The 23,763-nt window shown below is 38.7% G+C and overlaps 1 protein-coding gene across 1 annotated transcript in view; it reads left to right on the forward strand.

Moving 5' to 3' along the window:
- Nucleotides 1–330: 330 nt before the first annotated feature.
- The window catches only part of RBPJ (recombination signal binding protein for immunoglobulin kappa J region), a 59,005-nt gene continuing 35,572 nt past the window's right edge, over nucleotides 331–23,763 (forward strand). Inside the window, exon 1 of the mRNA XM_082482853.1 lies at nucleotides 331–383. Coding sequence (XP_082338979.1) covers nucleotides 364–383 — 20 coding nt within the window. The 5' untranslated portion in view covers nucleotides 331–363. The remainder of the gene's footprint in view (nucleotides 384–23,763) is intronic.

Below are 23,763 nucleotides of genomic sequence, written 5' to 3' on the forward strand. Positions count from 1 at the left end.
CCCGCCCCCCGCGTTGGTCCCTCCCTCCCCGCCGGCAGAAGCGAGACGCGCGAGCGGGCAGAGGGAATCCCTCGCTCCCGCCCCCTCCCCCCCCCCCCCGCGCAGCCCTGCTCTCGCGAGAGCTGCCCCGCGCTCCGCTCTGCCCGCCGGCCGGTGGCTCCCCGGCTCTCGCGAGAGCAGCGCGGTTCCCACGCCTCGGCTGTTGTGTCTGAGGGGAGAGCCCGGGTGCTGAGTGGGCGGTGCGCGCCGCTCCCCCCCCCGCCCGCCCCGCGCGTGTCTCACGGGCCCGCGCACGCGCGCTCGGGGCCCGGGGAAGGGGGGCCCTCTCGCGAGAGTAGGAGTTTTGGCGAGAGTTTGTGGAAGATGGCGCCTGTTGTGACAGGGTAAGTGCGGGGGGTTCGCGGCGCCGCGCCGGGAGCCGTCTGTTTCTAGGGCTGCCGGGGCGCCGGCCACTCGGCTCCCCCTCCTCGGCGCCTCCGCCGCCCCTCGGGGAAAGCGAGGGCTGCCCTCCGCACGGCCCGCCGGCAGGCCCCGAGAGGCAAACCCCGGGGGGCTGGGATCCCCCCCGGGTGGGCAGACGGGAGGAGGCCCCCCGCGCCCCGGCTGACGGGCCGCCAGCGGCCGGGCTCTCCGGCCGCCCCCCGGCGTGGAGGTGCCGGCAGGGCTGGGCGCTTCCTTTTGCTCTCCTTCTCTCCGGCACGGGCACACCGGCCGGGACTCCGTGCGGGGTCAGTGCGCATCCCCGCTGCTCCGGAGGGGAGTGTGTGCGGGGGTCCCTCTCTGAGGGTTCCCTGGGGAGCGGCGGGGAGGGAACCCGGGGCTGGCACAGGCCGTACCCCCTTCTCCGTCGCCCTAGCTCGCTCGTCCCGCCGCAGGAGGGGGTCCCCCGGGCTCGCTCGGCCACAGACCGGCAGCGGTCGGACAAAGGCTTTTGCTGCTCTGGTTAGGAGAAGTTGAGCGCAGTGTTGCTGCTGTACCTCATCCCCCCCCCCCCCCGGCATGCCGGGGACCGGCTGGAGGTCCCGGCCCGGGCTGCGGAGCCGAGCGGCTCTGTCACTGTCACACGCTGCGGTGGAGCAGCCGAGCGCGGTCAAGTTGGCAACGACCCCCGTCCTCTCAGGCTGAGGGGGCTGAGGTTCCCTTTCTCTGCTCCCTGCACACCGTTACCAGGGCTTTGTTGAGTTTCTTTAGCCCCCTTCCTGCTAACATTGCACTGCAGTGAAGAGTAGCAGCCTCCCCCCCCCCTCCCCCCCCTAAGAAGCCACGCTGGATCATAGTGAATGATAGTTGCCATCCCTTTCAACCACACTGGGTAATACTTAATCACGGCTAGCCAGCTGCAGCGTGTGTCACTGTAATAAGTGACACCCTCTTAGCCACCTACAGCTGATGAATAATAACAGATCCACTGCTGGTGTACAGTATGCAATCTCACCTGCAGCGTTACATGCATATTGCCATCCTCACTGCATCTTGAATCCTGCTGTTTATTATAGGTGCTGTGCCCTTAATTTTGGGCTATACTGAGCACGCGCGACCTCCCTCTAGATGTTGAGGAAAGGGGCAGTCAAGAAAAGAACTGGCAGTTTCTGTACTCCACCTGTTTGTTCCAAATGAAATCTTGACTGTTGAAAGTACTACTGTTTCTTTCTAAGTGTGGACCTTATTTTATGATTTCGCAGTGTGTCTGTGACCTTCTGTCTTCCCTGTGGGATTACATTGTCTACAGCATTGGCTCTGTGGTTAGAGAGCAACAGCCTGCTTGGGGGTGGGGTGGAGTTGGTGGTTGATGCTTTTGTTCTCATGGAGAAGGTAGCATTATGGTATTTTGTTGTTTTGTTTGGCTGCAGTATTGTTTCCAATTCCTCACTCTTGTTTGTCGAAAACTAAATCGAAGTCTTTGCTTGATTTCTCTCCTGATAAAGGCATCTTGCTGCTCATACACGTTTTCCCAATTAAATGTTCTTTAGGGAAGCTGGTCTTGTTTGTTGTGGTTCCTGGAGTGTACTATTTTAGAGGTTAGAGTTGAAAGAAGGGAACAAATGCTTTCAAAGTTTGCTATAAGTATTTGTCTGTGCTCTAGTTAGCAACAAAGTTTTTCCATGTTTCTGTTAGTTTACTCATCTGAATATTTGGGCTCCATTTCCTTTTGTTCATTGATTATTACAGGTTTGACAGAAGCATTCTCATGTTTGACGTTACTTTTATCCTTCTCGGAGATCTGTTAAAATGTTGACAATAACAACTGTAGATTTATTTATTTTTTAAATAGATGGTCAAATAATTTGAACATCAGGAAAAATAGTATTTTAACAAGAGTGAAAAAAATTGTGTGTAGTTCAGGTATTTAATGCTAAATTTATTGTTCCAAACCTCTAAGTCTAATTCCCTGAAAAAGTAGTCTTGTTTTCTTATAGTTAAATATTTTTAGCATTGGTAAAATGAAGTTTGTTAACTTTGGTTAATGTTACAGTTAGATTACATTAAGGAGCCTGATTTTTCTTTTTATTAGATGACCTGTTTTTAGAGTACAGCTCTGATGCAGAGTTGTTTGTGTGTATTCGGATTAAATATTGATGATACTCCAGCAGCTTAATTTTTTTTTTTTTTTTTTTTTTCAAAATAGTCAGTAAAGACAGTTTTCTCTCTAGACTGTTCTGTAAAAGCTGACTTGCACAGGAAAAAAGTGCTTTCAATTAGAAAGCTGTAACTGAAGAATGTATTACCCAGATAGCGCATTGTATTTTCATGGGCAGCTTGCAGTTCTTATGGGTTCTCAAACTCTTGAGATAAAGCATATGGCTTTCCTGCAGTCAGTGTAAGCTGAATGTAAAAACACTTTTTTTTTTTTTTTTTCCCTGTGAAAATTGTATGCCTAAACCTAAATTATGGTACATAGGTTTATGCTGTGTTGGAATGGAATAGTAGGAATTTACTGCAGTACTTTTGGGGGGCGGTCCAGTATGTTACCAGCTTCTTGTTTGCAGCATGTGGCACGCTCCCGCTACTTGCATCACGAGGAATGTTTTGATCAAAACTGCTTGTACGTACAGTATGACCAAACCTAAATGGCCCAGTGGCAGAACTAGATATAGTGAAAAAGTGCAAAGAAACATGAAACAAGTAACTGAAAATGAATTATTAACTATTTGAACTATTATTTAAAATGAAGTGGCTAATTTATGGCTGGGATAATAGCATAGTATTTTGGGGGGTTGTGGAGTATTTTTCGTTTTGCTTGTGAATGGTTTAGTGAAACTCATCATTATAATATGACAAAATTAATGAAAATGTTCTTTAATTAGAGAAGCACGTTTTGAGTGCAAAACGCTTTGTTATAAATAATCAGTGATATTACCTGTAGACCTCAATTTAAAACTTGCTGTGCTAGGTCTAATACAACCGTATGACAGAGAGAATTTCTAATCCTAAGAACTTAACTTTGTGTCATTTTAAAATGACATAAAATACGGAATGGTGTCTTCTCTGTAGCCTGGGACAACCTGATCTTTAAAATACTAGAAAATAATGCAGGAAGCCACTGCAAAAAAAAAAAAAAACCTTGCAAAGATTCCTATACCTGCAAATGAGTGAACAAAATTTAGGAAGGGTAGATAAAAATGATAAATGCTAGATACAGGTTTGAGTACTTATTACCAGTGAAAAACCTCTGTAATAGCAGTACACAAGACAGTATTTGGATTATTTTTCAAACAGGTTGAGAAGCACTGAAAAAGACTAAAGTGACTGACTGGGCTTATCACTGGTATGATGTTTTCCATAGGCACTGTAAAGTAAAAAATTGTTTTAGTAACAGTTTTCTAAGTATCAGGCTATTTAATTTATGTGGCGGAATTAGTCATCCCAAAGTTCTGTGGTTGAGAGGTGTTTCCTGACCCAGAATACTTAATTTAAGGGTAAGGGAAGACAAATCAAATCTGTGATGACACAGGAGAATGGCATCAGTGCAGTGAATTTTAGTGTAGTGGTCTAGGTGTGCCAACCATCTGGTCGTTTTGTTTATTTGTTTGTTTTTTGTTTTTAATGAGAACTATGGAAAAAACCTGTAGGGTTTTTTTAAAAGAAGAAGGTACTTGCTTTGTGAAGCTCTCACAACCATGAGGGGAACAGAAGAGAAGTTCAGACATGTTTATTGAAACTTTAACCTCATCTACATCCTGATTAGTAATTTTATGATGAGGACATTATCCAGTAAGGGTCTTGAAGTAGAGAGTGAAGCGGATGCTGCTCAAGAGATGGGGGGGTAGGGGGGGAAGACTTGTGTGATCTGACCTTAGGCTAAAAAAGCTATCTAGAAAGGAGTGTTCTTAATAAATAGAACAGTTTCAACTCTGGATTTTGAACGATGAAGAAGGATGCTTCACTAGTTCACATGTGAACTGCTGTGGTCACGGGATAAAATTTAAACTACTCAAGGCACATCTTGGTGATGTTGTGGACATTGTCAGGATCTCAGAACCAGGTTATTTCCAGGACCTATAGAGAACCATGATTTGAGGGCTAGTGCTTTAAGAGTCCTGAAAGTCAATGACTTGCAGTGGCAGAAAGGAGACTGAAGCAGTGATAGAAAGAGTAAGACCTGTGTTTTGTCTATGCTGAGACAGAGCTGATAGTGAGGTATTTCATCTCAGAGAAAGAAAGATGCAAGCTGAGGTGTTAGCTTGGACAAACACAGGAGATGTGAAGTAGAAAATGTGTTTCTGATTAATGTGAGGGAGTTAATAGTTGAATTTGAATCCTGGCCCTGGATGAAGTGAAGGAGAATGGAAAGGGATGCATGGCAGAAACCTATTAAATGATTCATAAAAGTAGTACAGGTGAATGAGGAGGCTCCTTCAGGAGGATACACTGAAAGAACAATTAGAATGATAAGGGATGAATCATGACAGCAACAATGCCAAGGAAACCAGGGAGACTGTTTCCCAAAAAGAAGCATTGCTGGTAGTCTTGGGTGATTGACAGGTCTAGAAAGATAAGAATCATGTATTGATTCTGAGCCTCATCATAGGGTTAGGCTGCAAAAGATGTTAGTGAGAATGGTTTCAGTGAAGCTTAAGGAGTGGAAACAGGATTATGTAGACTATAGGAGTAGAATTCAATGATGGGATCTTCAGGCTACAGTTTTTACTGTCACTGGAGGTTTAAACATAGTGCTTATTAAGATTTGAGTAATAGCATAACTACAGCTATTGTATTGTGTGTATGCACATGATGAGTGTTAAAGGTTCAGAAAAACTCGTTTACAATCAAATGAGTAGATGGTTTTGTGTGACTAACATTTAAATCATCACGGAGCATGTCAGCGTCTTAAGTCTGGCTATTGGGAAATCTTTGTGAGCACTATATTCTTGAAGGAGTCTTCTGAGTTGTTTGCAAATATTCTTTTAAACTTTTGTAGTTTCAGTAGGAGCAATTTCACAAAGCTAAGCTCTTGATTTGGATTTTGTTTGCTTTCATTGCTTATTCGTTGTATTAAGTAGCTTTTTGTCATTTCTGACTTGTTCTGGTTGATATAGAGCACAAAGAAACTTTGAAAATCATCTTTTTATAGCTTGATATCTCCAGAAATAATCTGTAGACTGTTTTATTAGGCATAATATGCATGTGTTTTTTACTGCTAGTTAAAAGGCAATATCCTTTGCCGATACCTCTTTGCAGAGATAACTTTCTTTTTAAGTATGCTATTCCGTACTATGAATTGCATAAATGATCATGGGTTTGTGAATGAGAGAGGGTTTCTTTCCTCTGACATGCTAATTTCTACTTTGCACTGTTAATTAATTCTAGGGTTGTTTTTCATTATTTTGAACTTAAGCAATTTCTATATTTAAAAATAATGTGAAAAGAAGCTAAAGTAGCCTATAACTACTTACAAAGCATTTTAAAAGACCTGTGGTGTCTTCATGGGCAAAGATTTTGAAAAAAAAGTGTTAACAGTTAGTAACTCATTTTGGTGAAGAGTACAGTTAAGGTGCAGTACATACCTATTCTAGGCTGTGTTTGTTTTTTGATCAAGTTGAAGAGAGAAATTGTAACTTTAGATTTGCAAAATACATATTTAATACAAGCAAGTATTCTATGTTATGCAATACATTTGAATCTGTATTGGGAATGAGGTATGTAGTTTATGCAAAATATTAGTTTCACATTTGGAGAGCAAATCATGTCAGCAAAATTTTAAAGTGTCCGGACATCTTTTTTATGTTTGTAACACTTACCACCCTAAATTCTTTGGATGTTAAATGCAAGCACATTATTAACTGACCTATATGGCACTGTAAAGTGCTGAATCACTGCCTCCCAAGAGCATTTCACAAGGAAGGTGTACTGCTAGTGGACTTTTTAAAATTTACATTATTGTTGTATTTTTAAAAATTGAGCAATTGTAGGGTTTGCCTGCTTTTAAAGAATTGCTTATTTTTTCCTGTGTATTTAGGTCAAGCAAGGAAGAAGGTAAAACGTTACTAGCTGTATTGTCAGATGAAATCTTAATTCTATTGACAAAACTGGATAAGTCTTTTGCATCTATAGTATTGTAATTATAGGTGTAAAATTACATTCTTGATCTTACTGAACTTTTATTATTTTTACGTGGAAATGCTTACAATGTTCTAATATTTTACACTTTCCATATTTGTCTTGAACATAATCACAATAATTAATAACTAAGATTTTATGAGGCAAGGAAGTAATACAGAATTATGGTTGTCTCTTTCCAGTGTAAAACTCAGAAAAGGAAACAGCAAATAAATTTCTTTGAAGACAAAATTACTAATAGAAAGTAATTTCCATATCATTATATTCTTACTGAGTCTTGGAAAAGTAAGCGCCAAACTTAGAGTTTGACGTTATCTCATTTCCTGGGGTTCTACTTATGTTGCGGTGCTCTTTACTCATAATTCGTGTGTCTTTGTATTTTGTGGTTGCTACCTTTTTTGAAAACTCCCTTTCATAGTCTGTTTCTATGTGACATTATAGGCCACTTTTCAGAGCTGATGTATACTATTTAAAATAATTTCATTTTCTGAAAAATGCTTCATACTCTTCAACTGGAGTTTAGTTAACCAGTGATATATATGGCCGTGTATCTTCATGATCTTTTGCTTGTAAATGTGTAAACTACATATTTGTAGTAGTAACCTTTTTTACCAAGAAAGGAAAGAAGGTAGGGGTTTCAGTATGTAAGGTGTGAGACATTTGTTAAGGTCGCAGTTTTACATCCTTACAATAGACAGAAGCTATGACTTTACAAGGATAAACACTGTTTTTGGGTTCCATTTAATAATTTTTGTAATTTTTGAAAAGCTTGGCTGATCTATAAAATTTTACCATAAAATTTAATCATTACAATGGTTTAGTATTTTGATTAATCAGATTATTTAATGAATGACATGCTGTTGAAGCATGATTTATTCTTTCTAAAGCAATCTGAACATGTCAGTCAACAGCGTGTTTCTACAGTAATTTTGTGAGGCTCTTTTTTGAACATGTCTTTTTATGTAGATAAGTCTTGAAAACACTTTTGTTGAATATAAATACACATTTCTGCAATTATTTAAATAAAGCTATTCTCATTGCTTCATTTGGAAAACATGAAGACATTCAGGTGGTTGTGTTGAGGTATAACTTTTCCTCATTTGCTTCTCATTCAGGAGCAAGAACTATCTCCTTTTCATTGTAATTGCACAACTAACTTGTATGAAGTATCATTTAATCAGTATATTCAAAATCCAGAACACTAATTGTAATAGGCAACAAGCTGTATTGGGAAGTGGTCATTTTTGACTGCTCTGCGTGAGATTACATCTTTTACTTAATTTATTCTTCTGCTTCCGGTAGGTGAGATTCAAGGGTATATATTGCAATGGATTCTAGTTAGTCTTTTGATTGTTAATCTAATTATTTATAGTTATTTGAGTAGCATAATGAACATTTATAATTTTCCCTTTATGAGTATGGACAAATGTAGACATTTTTCCGTATGTGCCAGAAAAGTCTTTCTACTGGTATTCTTGATAACATTGCTTGGTCTGCATAACACTTCATCTGCACTTTGTTGTTCTTTTTCAAAGCTGTACTTGTGGCATATTTCCAGTGTGTGGTGCTTTGGGAGATTACCAGGAAAATTGGTATCAGAATGAAACTTCATCAGGCAACCATGAAATTCAGAATTTTCTAAGTCTGCGAGAGGGAATTGAATTGTCTAAAATACCGGTCCCTAATTTTTACTGGACCACAGAAATAGTGCAGAGTGAAAAATACTATCTAGGCAATATCCTACTTTTTTTTCCCTGGCAGCTCTTATTTTAACTCTGTGATTTAATTTTGTCTGGGAGCAGTGGCAGAGGATCTTGCAGGCAGCGTTTCTTTTGCAGGCTGTGTACTAGGAATTGCCAGTGTTGAAAATAAAGTTAACTTGTTTGCTTAGCAGAAGAATTTGTGAAACTGAGCTTTTATCAGTTTTTGATATGGTGGGGAGTGGTCTCTGATAATGGGTTCCTGCATTCACCAGTGCTCTTACGTAAAGGGAACTTGAAAATGAAGGTCTAGAGAATCAGAGGTGCTTCTGCTCACTCTGAATTTATGCCATTGCGGAAGAGTTCTAAGGCCTGGCATAATAGAATAAATAATAATTAAACTTACTCAGTTATTTTGTTGTTGTTGTTCCAGCCATCTGCGTAAAAGCCCTTCGTGTCCTGGACATGAAAAAACAAGCACAAAAAAACAGTGACTTGCCAAGGTCAAATGCAGAGTCTGTGGAGAGGTGGAAATAGAATTACTGTCTCCCGATTCAGTTCTCATTGCTTTTTGTGGTTATGTGCCGTTCAGAGTCTGCTGGGTTTTGACAGGTGGCATCATGTCTTTTCTCCCTACTGCGACTGTGTTAAAAGTGAAAGATGGGCAAAAGATAGCAGACTTTCTGAGGTTCTTAATCTGCATAACAGAAAGGTACGGTAAGGAAGATCCAGAGTGACTGTATTCATTATTAATGTGTTTTGGTAATTGTGAGGAATATTAGAATAGACAGACATTAGAGAGATGCTACTCTTACATAACTGAGACATGAAAGCGATGGATAGGGCAAGACCAGTGGATAAATGTGGCATGAAAGAAAATGAAGTGGCACTGCAGTGTGCTGTAGCCATGTCTTTATACTACTGAAAAAATTCAGTATACATACTTATTTTTAAAATTCAAAATATTTTACCACTTTCCAAATTGGCCATCCAATTCTGGCTTCAGTAGTGAGTGTAAGAATTCAGAAAAGAAAAAGCTTTATTGAAAGACTGGTCTTATTCTGCATGCGTGTGTTTCTTTTCATGCTCTTCTAGTTTTGTAGTAGATATATAGTGATGATGAGCAAAATCTTTAATAATGTAATATCTTCCAGGAGTGAGGGGGATATAGCAAAACTATTTTGGACATGTCTTTTCTGGCCAAGTGCTTTTCTGGCCAAATTTTTTTCTTCTGCTGTTCAGCACTTCTTTGCCAGCACTGCGTCCTGGGGTGTTGGTTTTGGTTTGATTTTTTTCTTTTCTTTTTGCATTCCAATTTTTTTTAGTATTGCATGGTTGGTGTTGGTTTTGGTTTGTTTTGTTTACATGTACATTACAAATCTCTCATTAATAAGCTATGCAGAGTAGTTAATCAAAATAAGTATTTGGGATCAGGATTCCTCTTTGGAAGAGGCCTGTAGCATGCTTGGTGCATTGTGACAAACTCTTTCAGACAGCACAGATGATACTAGATTTGTATCCTAATCATGATGTAAAAGTTTGAGAAATCTTCATTTAGGTACCAAATATACAAGAGTGGCTTCAAATATTAATTGTTTTGCTGCTGATTATGGCGGTGAACGTCCCTCGTAATTTGTCTGCAAGAGTGGCAGAAGAATATGTTGAGATAAAAAATAGGGGGTTCTCTAGATCTGAAGTAATTTTTTTGCCATAAAGGTAATCAGATACAGGAAAGTTAAGGCATAAAAACTTATTCTTACATCTGTTTTAATTAATAACACAGACATTGGCCGGGTTCATGTTCAGTTTTGATAATACAGTCAGTAAGATCTGTGTTTGCAGTGCTTATGTTCAGATAGCATCACTCTCGAAATACTAAGAACTGTGTTAAAACAAATACCAGAACTATGCTAGAATAAATGTCAGAACTTTTTGCATTTTTATTTGCAATGAGCAAAATACCTGTATTTCACAATAGTTAACAAGCAAAACAAAGGAGTCATTATGAAACGATGTTTTAAAAAGGTCCCATTGAGAAGTTTTACTAACAGTTAACTTGTTGAAGTGATAAATTATACTTCAAATGGTAGCAAAGGAAAAGTGGACCAGGCTCTTACAGTCATTTGTAAGTGTTAAAGGCTACTACAAAGTATAGGACGACTCTTATTGCTCTTCTTTTTGACTGGCTGCTGCATCTAGCTGCAGCTTTTGAGACTGCAATAAATAAAAGGTGACCTCAGAAGGTATGCTGAAGGTACCTGACAAGGAAGAGTTTGAAGCCAGTCCTTCTGCAAGTGTTTCCTGAATATAGGTTAAATTTCCATATGGAAATAAAATATATAAGAGAGAACTCTCTGGACATATCCAGTGGTTTTCCAGTGTTTCAGCCAGATAGTTTTTCTGGACAAAATACTATTTTTTTTTAATATTGTTCAATACTTACCAACCAATCAGAAAACCTGAACTGACTCTTCACTGTTTCACCTTACTGCTGTATGGCACTTAAAGTTAGCAATAGACTGTTTTATGTTTTTCTGTTAGAACAGTTCTTAAAAAAAAACTCAAAAAGCAACAGACCTTTGTTTGCCAGAAGTTATTAAGCAGTGATGAGTATTACATCTGTAGAGATAAGAGGCTTCTTCACTTAATGAAAGTTTTTCTCTGTCCTTCTGGTGTGTAGGATTCAAATTGTGGATATTGTTTTTTAAGGTACTTTCTTAACATAGATTTTATTGGTGGCACTTTTGATACTTGCTTTCTTGTAGTCAGTATTCTTCTACTTAATGTCCTGATTTTAGGCAATTTCCATCAGTAGTGATAATGCTTTTTTTTTTTTTTTAAAGATTGAAGATACTATTCTACCACTGTCCAAATTGCTTTCCTAAAAAATATTTTTCTCTTTTTTGTTTTGACATTAGTTGAAAGATGTGTATAGCCACTGCTTGACATTCCTTTCCTCTGATTCCAATTTAGATCCAGTCAATTCTGCTTCCTCTTGTTATATATACAGCATATTGAACTAATGTTGTTTTTTTTTAATTTTTCTTAGTTGCTTTCAGTCGTCTTCCCTCCTGAATTTTGTGACCAGCCCTCAATTAGTTTTGCTTCTACATCTCTTTTAGGAGCAGCAGTACTCCAGAATACTTTCTCTCCTCTTTTTTTTTTTTTTTTTTTTTCTGTGAAGTTTCTGTATAAGCCCTGTTCTCTTTGCTCCTGGGCAATCTGTGTTCACTCACCTTTGTCCAGAGCAGTAGTTCCAGAGTACTTCCCAACAGTGTTGCTCCTTAGTCTGGACCTGTCAGCTTCACCACCCCCATTTTTGCTATTACTAGCCCTGCAAGACTTGTGGTGTGCTTAGAGCATCACCACCATTATCTACAGAATGGGGAAGTCAATGTTGCTACTCAACCAATGTGACAACAACTGTATGTTTTAAGTCAAGTCCAAACCCTATTGCTTGCTTTTTGGAACTTGGAGCTTTGCCACATTGGTGTCTTTGATCGTGAGAGGGGATGTATAATGAGTACTGGGATGCTGCTTGTCTCCCAGCTAAAAGCACTGGTGAGGATTGGAGAGAAAAAAGAATTTAAAGGATTCAGGAACCTCAGATATCTTGTGTAACAGAAGATAAAACTTTGATACAGAGAGATGAAGAAAATTAAATTATGTGGGGAATGCCAAAGAAATATCCTAAGTGTTAATATTGTGAAGGCAGGAAATGTATTGGCATAGTGGAGGATCACTTCATTTTGGAGAAGCTTCTTTATTTCCTTTCACTACCCTTCTCTCTTTTGACATGTTTCAGTCCTCTTCATCATCTTAAAAGTGGGAAGCTATTACTATTTTGTTATCCTTTTGCTACTCCAAGAGGGATGGATAAAATAGAACTTTGAATGAATTCAGAGACTGCAATCTGTTGCTAGTGGCTTTATAGAGAGTATATTGAAAGCTGTGATGAAAAAGGACACTTTGTTCTTACTAACATGGTTCATTTCTAAAGCAACAGAACTGGGAGAAAGGATTGTTTTTGAAGTGATGAAAGTAAACAAAGGAAAGCTGAGACCAGGTTTTGGAAGCTAAATTCTGTAAATAAGCATTGCCCAAATAGGGGTGTGTGTATACAGATAAACTTCAGGTTGTTTGCTATACAGCTTTGTAATACAACTTGAATTAATATTTACTATGCAGGAAGTTTCTCCTAACATAAGATGGGTTAAAAGAGTGTGTGTAACTTTCTGCATAAAATTGTAACTTCTGCTTTTGCCTGGTTGAATACAAACATTAGATTTGCTTTTCTTAATATCTTTTCAGAACCTTAGAGAAATAGTACTCATACTGGAGTGTTTTAATATAGGTTAAAAAACTACCAGTTTGGTTGAACTAATTCCCTCCTGCATTTGTTGTTCTCGTCAGAGGAGGAATCTTTAGTAGTTTGTAGATTTTGTGACACGCTTGTCATGAACTTGTCTGCTATTGTTGCATGTCAAAAAAATAGGTATTTGAAAGGTTAACATCAAGATATTACTGAAGTAGATGTGTAACATTGGTGTGTGCACTTTTTCTTTTGACAGCGAGCCCCAGTTTATTCTCAGTGGTTAAGCAGCTCATGTAGCCCTTTGGCTAAAGCACTCCTCCTCCCTTCATTTTTCCACAAAATTTAAAAAGTCAAATAGGCATGTCCTTTGGATATCAGAATTGAATAATAGTTTCAGCCAGTGAGGCTCAATGTGTGCAACCTTTCTCCTTTGGTAAAAAGAACCTTCAAACATTCAGTGTTGCAACACTGGACCATAGTTGGAGAAACAGGAAGCAAACACTTAAGCTTTGTCCCAGATCTTCACTGCTCCTTCTGTCTGTGGCCTCTTCCTTTTTTCAGCTGCTTTCTTAATTTCTGGCTTGGAAGCCAAATGTAACTTCATGCTGTTCTCCTAAGAGTTGAGTCATTTATCAGCTGCTTCTTTGCCAAATAATCTGTAATGGAATCCACTACATTTTATTCTGCCTGAGGCCGTTTATTGTATTGTCCACTAGCTTTTGCCTTTCTGTCTGAGTCCTCTTGATTCCTTATTCTGTCCATTTTCTACAGTGTCTACAATTAATTGTAGCTGTTAGAAACATCTTCTTGAGGACTCTGAGTTCAAAGTGCCCTAGGTCTTGCCACAGTATTGTTCCTGTAAGTAGCCTGTATTCACCTATAATTCATACTGCTTGCAGACTTTATCTGTTAGGTGGCATGCAGGTTGAGAGAGCAGTTTTAACAGGGGCTCTAGTATACCTGAAAGGATAGACTATGTTGGGTTTCATTAGAAAACCTGTCTGGGTAACTGGAGATTTCGGGACCTCTCTATACTCCTTGTGTATTGTGAAGAGTGGTGCTATGATGGTGAGTATACTTTAGATTTGTCCCAAGGTGTGCTGGCATGGTTGACCACATCTTATAATTATTAAAAATAGTGTAGTTGAGCAGCTGTTGGGTACCTGTCATGGCATTGTTTATGTCGTTAACGAAGATATATTTCCTAAAGGGCATTGTGCTTTGTAGTTGCCAATCTCTGGGGAAAACTAGATAACCCTTTCCTTGGGCGGAAAAAAAAAGAAAACTTAAATAAACCAAACAAAACAAACACCAAAAAAACCCACAAACCCTCTCAGAAAACTCATCTGGATCTGCAGCTGCTTTTTGTTTTTTATGTTTTTTTTTTTTTAAAAAAAGCTCTGTTTTCTTATTTATTTAAATTAGCTTTGTGAAAAGTAAATACATGACTAGTAGAGACTCAATACTCTTTCCCTTACTGTTTGTAGTTAGTTTTATTAACAAGCATTTGTATTATCATACTGCACTTGACAGCTGGCTTTCTGTGCGTACCTTCCCACAGCTGTGGCATTCCATTGCAGTGCTCAGGTCAGCGGTGAGTGTCTGCGGCTTCTGAGCCATGTGATTTGCAGGCTTTTCGAGTGTCACTCCAGTATGAAATTGGCTTTGCTGACATGTTAAAACTGAATTTTAGTTCTGGGGTGGGGTGACCCTTTGAGGCGGATCGTACTGATGTCGCCAAGTTGCCTTGGGATTCCCGTGCACATCTAGTGTAGCCTTGTTCTATAGCAGAACTCTTCCTTGGTCTCTTCTCTGCCGCACTGGTCCCTAAAGCACATAGTATGTGTCCTTTACTGTCTACAGTATCCCAGGACCATGTGAAGTCCAGTTATTAATAAAAGCTGTGTTCATTCCTGGCATCCACATTGGGCTCAGAAGTCCCCTGAACTGAAAATAGTTATAGCCAGGAGGATGTTCAGGGGAGGTACCATTTAGGCTTGTCTGGTTCTTACTCTTCTTCAGCTGTCCATTAATCCTGCTGTTGGAGATGAACAAATGGCTTGCTGGAGCCTAGGCCTGAATAAGAATAACCCCTGCATCCACTGGCAGTGGGAGCAAAAGGCCCTGCACCTCTGGGTGGACTCTTAACTCTGCCCTTCTTCCTTATCGTTGCCTCACTTGCTTTCCAGTAGTGAAAGGGAGCGAAGGGGAATGGATGGACAGTAGTCTGGGGTTGGGGAAGAGAGTTAACTCTCTAAATACGAAGGTAGATGATGATGTGTGTAGAGGCATCCTAATCTTTTGTCTCTTGAATTTTCAACTACTGCAGAGACTTTGTTGTCTGAAGAAATTTTGGAGGTGGGAAAATTAAATTTTGCTATTTCAGTGTTGAAGTTTTTGTCTGATCCTTTAGTTTGTTTATGGTTTTGTTGTTTGGATTTTTTTTTTTTTGTTTAGGTATGGAAACATTGAATGGCTTTTCTGTTTTACACGTTCTTGTATTTAGCTGTAAGGAAGTTGGTCTTTCTCCCCCCAAGGGAGTTTCCTGTGTGTATGGAAAAAGTACAAAACAGAAGTGAAAAATACCTCAGGCTTCCAAACCTGCTGCTCACATTTCACTTCTCCCACTACCCTTTTCGTCATAGAAACAGTCCAGCAGTTCTTCCTCTGTCCCCATGGCGATACCATCTATTTAAAGAGCTAGACACCATCATAGCTAATATGGTAGGTAACTTGGCACATGAAATTACTACAACAACCTGTGAACCACTGGGGAAATAAAAAAAAAAAAAAAGTTACACAGTGAAATAATTTTCTGGTGTTTATCTTTAAACTGCCAGAATGTTTTATTAGGCTTTCTTCAGGCTAGTAAACATAACATAATTTGATACCTATTCCAAGAGGTTTATAGTCATAAATAAATTTAGTATGCAACCCATGGGTTTTTTTTGTTTAAACATCCAGTTAAGGCAGAGGCCATAAAATTGTGTGTAACTCAACAGTTAAGTTGCATTTCATAATTTATTATTGTCATTAAAAATTCTGGAGACCCTCTGCTTACAATCTGACTGTAGAGTAAACGGTTGGTTCTTCTATTTCTTATGGCTGGGCGAATAGCATGTAGATAAAAAAGTTAAAAGGCTTGTAAGATGAAATGCTGGTATTGTATTCTATATGCATGAATTCTGTTTTGACAGTATTTAAACTTTCCCATAACCATATAAGATAATTTAAGCGCTTTAAAATTGGCATTCTGAATTTTCTTCATTTGTTTAGACTGCATTTTGCATATGTAATTTCCAAGTTCTGCTTGTCTCTTTCAGAGACATCGGTATTTTGGAAATGTCTATCCAGCCTCCGGTTTTCATAAAACTCACAGCAACCTAGTTGTCTTTAAAAGCTCTTTTGTTCTTTTTAAACTTATTTAGAACTGATTTATGGGTTCCAAAGTTATTGCAAGGATGGCTAATCAGTTTTATAGTATAAGCTTCATTTTTTAGTAAACTGGGAAACTAAAGCAATGAAGGAGTATTAGCTGTTAGTAGAATACTAAGCCTGCTCTGTGGACACATTATGTCCGTGTTTTCCAGAATGCATTAATGCCTTGGAAGAAAAGATACCATCTCTTAAAATCCTGAGTTCTAAGCAGTGACTTCTGATATAGGTCATCCCCTGATTTTTCTTTAGGATGAGCCTTTTTTTTTGTTGTTGGCTGCACAGGCATTTGCATGTTTTCATTCAGGAGTTCAGCTTATCTATCTGATTGCTGAACCTTAATGATTGCATTTGTCCATGATTTTCCCATTTTTCTTGGAGAGCTGAGTCTGCCCTGTTTGAAGCAGCAGTAGGCAGGAGTTGTGGGAAGGAAATCTCCCTATTGATTAGCGTGTTCCACGTGCTACACACTTGGCAGTCCTGTGTTGGCAATCGTTTTTAAACTGGTCGAGATAGGATTGAGATAGTGGTAGCTGCTAACTGAAACGACTTCTTAAATTTGGTTGTTTAGTACTTCAAAACGGTTTTAACAATTTACTTTCCCTTCTGGCCTGAATACACTTGAAAGGATGAGACAATGTTTTGAAAAGAGGTTGGGTTCAGAGCTCAGCAGTTGGGAGTCTTCGTAACACTGCTTAGGCACGCTTATCGTGCAGTAAAATCCTTACACAAAAATTTGTGCCAGCACAGGCATTATTCTGGGAAACTAGTGTTGTAGCAGTCACAGGTTCAAGATCATGCAGAAGTTAAGTGCTGTTGGGTAAAACTTTCATTTAAAGTACTAACTCCTTAAACGCTTAGAATGCCTTGGTCAAGTAAAATTTGTCTCAGAAACATTCTTGTTTTCAAGTTGGCTTCATAGTTTATAGTGTACCTCATTAAGATGCAGGGAGAAGTTTTACCAGTAATTTGCATCTGTGTGGAGTTTAAACTTGACAAACCTGAAAAGCAAGCCCGCATGAATTAGGTATGATTCACACAATTTCCATTTAAAAAAATGGACAATAATAACTGCTTTGCATTTGTGCTCTGCAGATGTTTTTTCCTATGAAAAATGCCCTGTAAAAGCTGTTTGGGCACAATAGGAGCATGTGTAACTATTTAAGAGAACTGTAATGTTATAATATCAGAAGAAAGGATGATAAGGTGTTAGCCTGCTGACATCCCAGCTATGTAATCTAATCTCATATGGTTGTTGTAAATGTACTGTGATAAGGAGGAGTAAAAGTGAATTTTTGGAGTGTCCGTTTAATTATCTTGTTCAGGGATCATTGACTCATTTACCACAAAATTTATTAAAAGTAGTATCGTATTTGATGATAAGCATCAGGGAGATTATATTTCTTTAGCAATTTGTTTCTAAATATTTGTGTTTTGCAATTAAAAATACCAGTAATTGAAAGGAACTTCTAGCTTATATCATTTAAACAGAAATATACTTGTTGTTATATATACCCTATTTTCCCCTTTCTCTTCAATAGTCAAGTATATGTTTAATGGGAATCAATTTCTGTGTCTTTCCTATGTGGGAATGCCCTATTAATTATTGCAGGTGCTGTCACTGAAGTATAAATTAATCTCTTAGAAACAGAAATAATTTATCTATGAATCAATTCAACAACAACAAAAATCCAAAACTATTGAATCTTTTAAAACACACATGTTTTTATTGACACAAGTTTTGCAGAGGGAATATCAGCTAATTTTGCTGTCTCGATATGTTACTTTAAAGGTTTAAGAATAATTTGCTTGTATAAAATGTTCCCCAGTTGGAAACCATTAGCACAACCTCAGTGAAAAAGTGATGATGAAGAATGGTCTCCAAATGATTTAGCTGTCTTAGAAAGTTGAAAAAGAGCCTTCTAATTCTCGTTCTTTTCTGGGATGTGTGTTTATTGCTGCTGTTTTTATGTTCGTGGAATGATGTATTCATAAGCTTAATTACGAAACAATATACTTGAGATTGATTAATTCTAGGATCCTGACAGCTCATTTTGCAACTGCACCCAGTTAATGTTAGTGTAACCACATAATTCCTGGGTGATGCAATAAGAAAACATCAGAAATCTAGGAAAAGCTATAATTTTGTAAAACAGGTTAGTGCCAAATACGGCTTTGATAAAAAGTATATGTATTCACAGGTTTTGTGTCATCATTTTAATGTACTGAAGAGATGAATTTTATTTGCCAATTTGGAAATTACTGTTTGCACGGAAACCTGTTTATGAGCTGATAACCTACTCTCTGCCTACATGCTGATACCATTTGGGAATTGTTTTACAAGTCTAGAATTGGTGGCTGAAACAGTTGCATAGAAGTAAGCTTATATAACTCTAGCAGTTTCCTTTTAATGAATATAAGGAGCTACTTCCATTTTGCATTTTGAAGGATTACAGCAGTATGGGAGTTGGAGGAAGAAAAGGAATGAAGGGAGAGGGTGCAGACTGTAATAATACTGTGATTAAAAAAATAAAATAATGAAGTATTCTAAAATATAAAAAGATGATTCAACCGACTGAGTTGCTGGAGGAAGGAGATGTTAGGGAATCATCTCCATTTCCTAGAGGTGTTTTTTAGAAGTATAAAAATAGTAAAGATTTTTAAAAATGGCTCTTGGAATTTTGCTTTGGTGGGCTAAACACTGTATATACTATTGCTGTCAGAGCTTACAGTTCCTAAAACAAGATCAGTAAAGGGAATGTATGAATTGTGGTTAGTTTTTTTTTTTTACGTTATTTAAAATACAATTAAGTGAGTCTAAACTGAAGCTGTGGACGCACCAGATTTCTAATAGTGCACTGCTACCAGAGTGGGAGGTCACATTCTCCTCTGAGTGTTCCCCATTGATTGCATTGTGGTGGCGCTGGCACTCACTGGGTTCGTGACTGCATCAATAAAATCCCCTTTCCTTCCTTCCTTTCATCCCCTTCCTCCCCCAAAAGATAGTTTTTGTTCTGGGTTACTGATTTGAAGGAATCTGTGGAAAAGTCTGACAAGTGCTGGAGTTCGGTGTGTGGGGGCAGGTCAGTGCAGCCAGGGGGAAGCTGGCATGCAAAACCTGTGTTTGGTGTTGACAAATCAGCTCAGCTGCCTGTGAAGCCACAGTCCAACTGTGAACTGGAGCAGCTGGGACACAGACACATTTGCCTACCCTGACCTAGCAGAGAGGTGCGAGAGGCATTTAAGAGAGTGGTGACTTAAACTGTCACAGCAAGACTTGTCAGAGTTGGTCTGCTTAAACCTTAGAGATGTTAGTATGTTTAGCTGTCACTTTGCATTAAGTTCTAACTGCATTTGGGATGAGAGTCTTACAACTATCCTAAGCTAAACTTTGACTAAGGATGTTAGTCTGCTGCTAAGATCTCTTAATTATGCTTAAGACTTGTTTTTTGCAAGTCATTTCCTTACAGAATTCTTCTGTGTTTTATTTTCTTACATACAGTTCTTTCCCATGAGAGTTACAGGCTTGCTAGAATGCAAGAGAAAACAAGCTTAGCTGCTCCTTCTGTGTAATCTTTTTTGGCTTCTATTAAAGTTGATTTTGCTGAGGTGACTGAACAGCGTTCTGCAACCAAAACCACTGGTTCCCTGTCTCCCTCTTCCCAGTGCATTAGTGGTGTGGCAGACTGATGGGCTGAGTTGGCTCCCTCTGAGCCCTGAGAGTGGGCTCTGCAGGTGGTGCAGGGGGAAGCTGGTTGAGGAGCTTGGAGCAGGACAGTAAGCCCCTTAGAGACAGATTAGTATATTCTCCTTGTTTTCCTGATGATAGGAAGCAGTTGCTGTAGTAATGAAGCTCCTTGGTTTATGTGGGCATAGAGTAAGGAAAAGCATGTGGAAAAGTGATTAACCTATTGCTTTAATAGAGCAGTGATTAGAAATTTTGAGCTGACCAATGACTATCCCTGTCAAGAACCTGTTATCTCTTCAAGAGGTGTTCAAAAGAAATACATATTTGCCTTTAAGGTAGTGAGGTTAGGCTGGATTTTTGAGAATCTTCCTCCTTTGCAAGTTCAGTATGGTTCTTTACCACTTCCTTGCATAATCATTCACAATTTCTGCTTCTATTATGTATTTTTGGCATTACAGCGAACAGAGGCAATTCAAGGAAAACCATGAACCTTATGTTTTTGTTTCTTTTTTATTCACTTTTTTTTTTTTTTTTAAGTTGCCTTTTGCACAGAAGATGAATTCTTCTCTTCCAGTTAAGGACGGAAGGTATATTTAAAGATGGGAAACTGTTCTCTGAACATTGCAGACATTCAATGATTGAAAGTGCAAGGCTGAGCAAATCTTCAGGTACTATAGTACAGTAGAGCGTTCCTATATTGTCAGGGAAGTGGTCTAAAAAGTCTCATCTTGTGTCTAATTTGTGACTTTTGTCAAGTAATCAGGCAACAGAGGTAACAATCAGTAGGTTTACTAAAGCTGATTCCTCACGCATCTAAAAAAATCCTTCTTCAGCCTAAATCTTATTTGCAATTATGAGCAGATGGTAACTGTAAAAAGTACTGCTTTATTACTCAATACCTCTGTTTTTACTATATTTAGAAATTTAATTTCTTAAAAGAAAAGGTAGCTGCTTGTTTTTTAAAGGCTTGCTAGTACTTATTATGGTTTAGTAGGGGACATAGAATCACTTTCTTAGGAAGTAAAAGTCAAGTTCACTCGTGAAATGTCTATTCACAGGTGATGTGCAAGGTGAGATCCAGGGGAAAATTTACTGTGCTAGATGGACAAGAAGAATCCTAATAACTGTACAGTGAGCAAAGTAGTTGTCACAGAAAGATACGAGTGTGGGACGTTACATGTGGAAGCATGCTTCAGATTGTTTTTACGTATTAGCAGTTTACCATTATTTTAGTAGCCAATTCTGTGAACTATGTACGGTTGTTTTCCTTTTTCCTAGCAGTCACTCTTTTTTGGTTTGAGGGGATGCAGATAAAACCAATGAGCCTTGTATTGCACATTCCCTATGCAGTTACAATAGCTGAGCCAAATTATATTGTGTTTTAGGGACTGAGATTCTGTTGGCATGCTGATTTTTCAAGCTGATAACTCTTTCAGTTGCTAAGGTAAGTGTGTGCAAATCTGCAGTTTCCACTGAACGTTTGAGCCATCGTTATTAGGGAGTCAATCAAAAAGAAATAATAGCATGTGAATATAAAAGAACTTTAATAAATGGAGTAATTTTTGATGATGTTTCTCACATTCTACACCATTCCAACATTTTAATGGCATCCTTTAAGTTGGTAATATCTAAGTTCTTTAGTATACTTGAGTTCTTTGGGCTACTGTAGCTTCTTGCAGCAGGTACCTACAGCAAAAAGCAAAAGCAGGCAAAACACATCTCCAGGTATCTTTTTAGGCACTTGTTCTTAAATAAGCTGTTGTTACTGAGTTTCTTGCTGTGCTTAGTGTGGCAGAGTTGTGCGAGTTCTGTCTGCATTAAAATTTGGACTAGACCTTTTATTTTTAGAGTCATGTACAAGTATAATGATTTACTGGATAAAGTTTTTTTTTAAGTGTAGGTAAACTGCTATAAAGAAGTGAATTTGTTTACTTTCTGTATGTTGTTTAAAAGTGAGTCTATTTACTGATATGGTGCAAGCTGTATTTAAATTGCAGTTGTGGTTCTGTGATTTTCTTTTTATGGGGATTGGAAAAGACAGAGGACAATAATGAAAGCAACGTGGGAGGATGAAAGCGGGTCAGAAAAGGGAGAGGGAGTTTCTAATTGAACCAGTGACTTCCAGTGAGAGGGCGTGACTAAATGAAGCAGAGCTTTTTCTATTGTATTTATGTCAGTATTATTTGATATAGTGCCAAAAGTGTATATAGAGCTGTACAGTAGAAGACTTGTTTCAAACACGTAACATGTTCCCTGTGCTGGAGGACTTAAATTCTTTAAGGATAGGCTGGAGTGGTAGAGGATCATGCAGTACAAAGATGTGATAGTGCATGGATGGTGGCATTCACCCTGGAGCAGGTGGGTCGTTTTTTTGTTCTCTTTTTTTTTTTTTTGTATTCTTCATTGAAGAGAGAGAAAGTTTTGAGTATCTATCAAAAACTTCCTGGTTTTGTTATTTCAGGGGCTGCTGTGCCCCCTACTTCCAAAGAGCCACAGTGCAGTTGGACCACCCATCATTTGCTCTTTACAAGGGAGAAAACGCCTTTGCGAGTAGGAGAGATGCTAGCATTGTTCATGTCCCTTAGACATTCTCGATTGGTGAAGTTTGAATTAACTTTATCTCCTTTTGTAGGATGGATAAGAAAGAGGGTACATTGGGCCAGTAGTATTTCAGAGCAGATTGGCTGTGGTTGCATCTTTGTACATGATGCGTGGATATGAAAAATGTATTTATTTTTTAAAATGGGTTAGCTTTTAGTTCATCTCTTAATCTTTGGGCCAAAGTCTTTATAGTGATATTTATTACAGTGGACAACCTAATGAGAATCAGGGCCTAAGTGCCACTGGCAGGCAGAAGTGAGAGTGCATTGATGACTGCATGTGACTCTGTTAGTGCGTGTGTTCATCCTGAATGGTGAACCAGCCTGCGGCGTGATGGGTGATCTGGAAACTGTCATTTTGCTGACTTCATCAGCTCTAGAGGATCTTGCTGACAAACACAGTTGCACCTGGAGGGAGTAACAGGGGAGATGGGTGTCATTTCTTCAGCAGTTTCTGTACCTCAGGTGTGTGATATTATGGAAAGAATAAGAGCCTCTGAAACGTATCATTTATCTGTGTATTTAGTTACGTATGTCATATTACATAAATCTGAGTATGTTCATAGCAAAAAAAAAAAAAAAAAAAAGAATACTCCTAAGAGACATATATCAGTTCAAAGCAATGGATCTGCATAATCTTCGATGTCTTCTGCACCTTTCTTAGACCTGAATAATGGCCACAGCAGTATTGTTATTGAGGAAGTAGCACAGCAACAACTTCTGTGGTTCCGCTAAGTGAAAAGAAATAGTAGAAGACAATAAAATGTTTAGGGTATGAGTAGTCTTAAGGATTTAAAATCTCTTTTCTCTAAGATGCTATGGAGATAAAGCCACAGTAGTTAGGGACACTCAGAGTGTAGGCTGGGTCATGTTAGGCTGTATGGCATTAAGTTACAACAGACTATAAAGATCAGTGGAGGGCAAAGAAAAAATATGTATGGGACATGGAAGGGGCTAGCAGTAAATCTGCTCAGAACTTTAAGAGTGAAGTTTGTGTGGAATCGTAGGCTGTGGAGTATGGAGTGGCTGAGAGAAGAATTACTTCATCACCTGTCCTTTCTTTTGACAATATAAGCTTGTTTATTTTAGCTCTTTCCTTTTAATTTGTGTTTCCAATGTAATGTTTGTTTAGCACTGGATGTTACTGGTAGTACAACTGTCTATGTGTCCATTAACAATCAGACCTGTGGATATTGAACACACTTTTGTTTTGGAGAAGATGAAATTTTCCTTCTGCAGGTCTTTATTTTAGCCATTTGTATGGTTCATTTATTCAGTATACTCATACATGTGTATAAGTAATATTAATTGTTTCTGTTTATTCCATCTTAACTGAATTCATATAACCATGTCTTTTGCACTAATCTCTTAGAAATCATGTCCTTTAGGTGTTTTGGTTTTTTTTTTAATCATGTGTTAAATCTGTAGAACATCACTTTTTTGAGCTGTGCTTTTTTACCATTGGCA

The sequence above is a fragment of the Vanellus vanellus genome (assembly GCF_965231255.1).
Source record: "Vanellus vanellus genome assembly, chromosome: 4".
Classification (NCBI taxonomy): Eukaryota; Metazoa; Chordata; class Aves; order Charadriiformes; family Charadriidae; genus Vanellus; species Vanellus vanellus.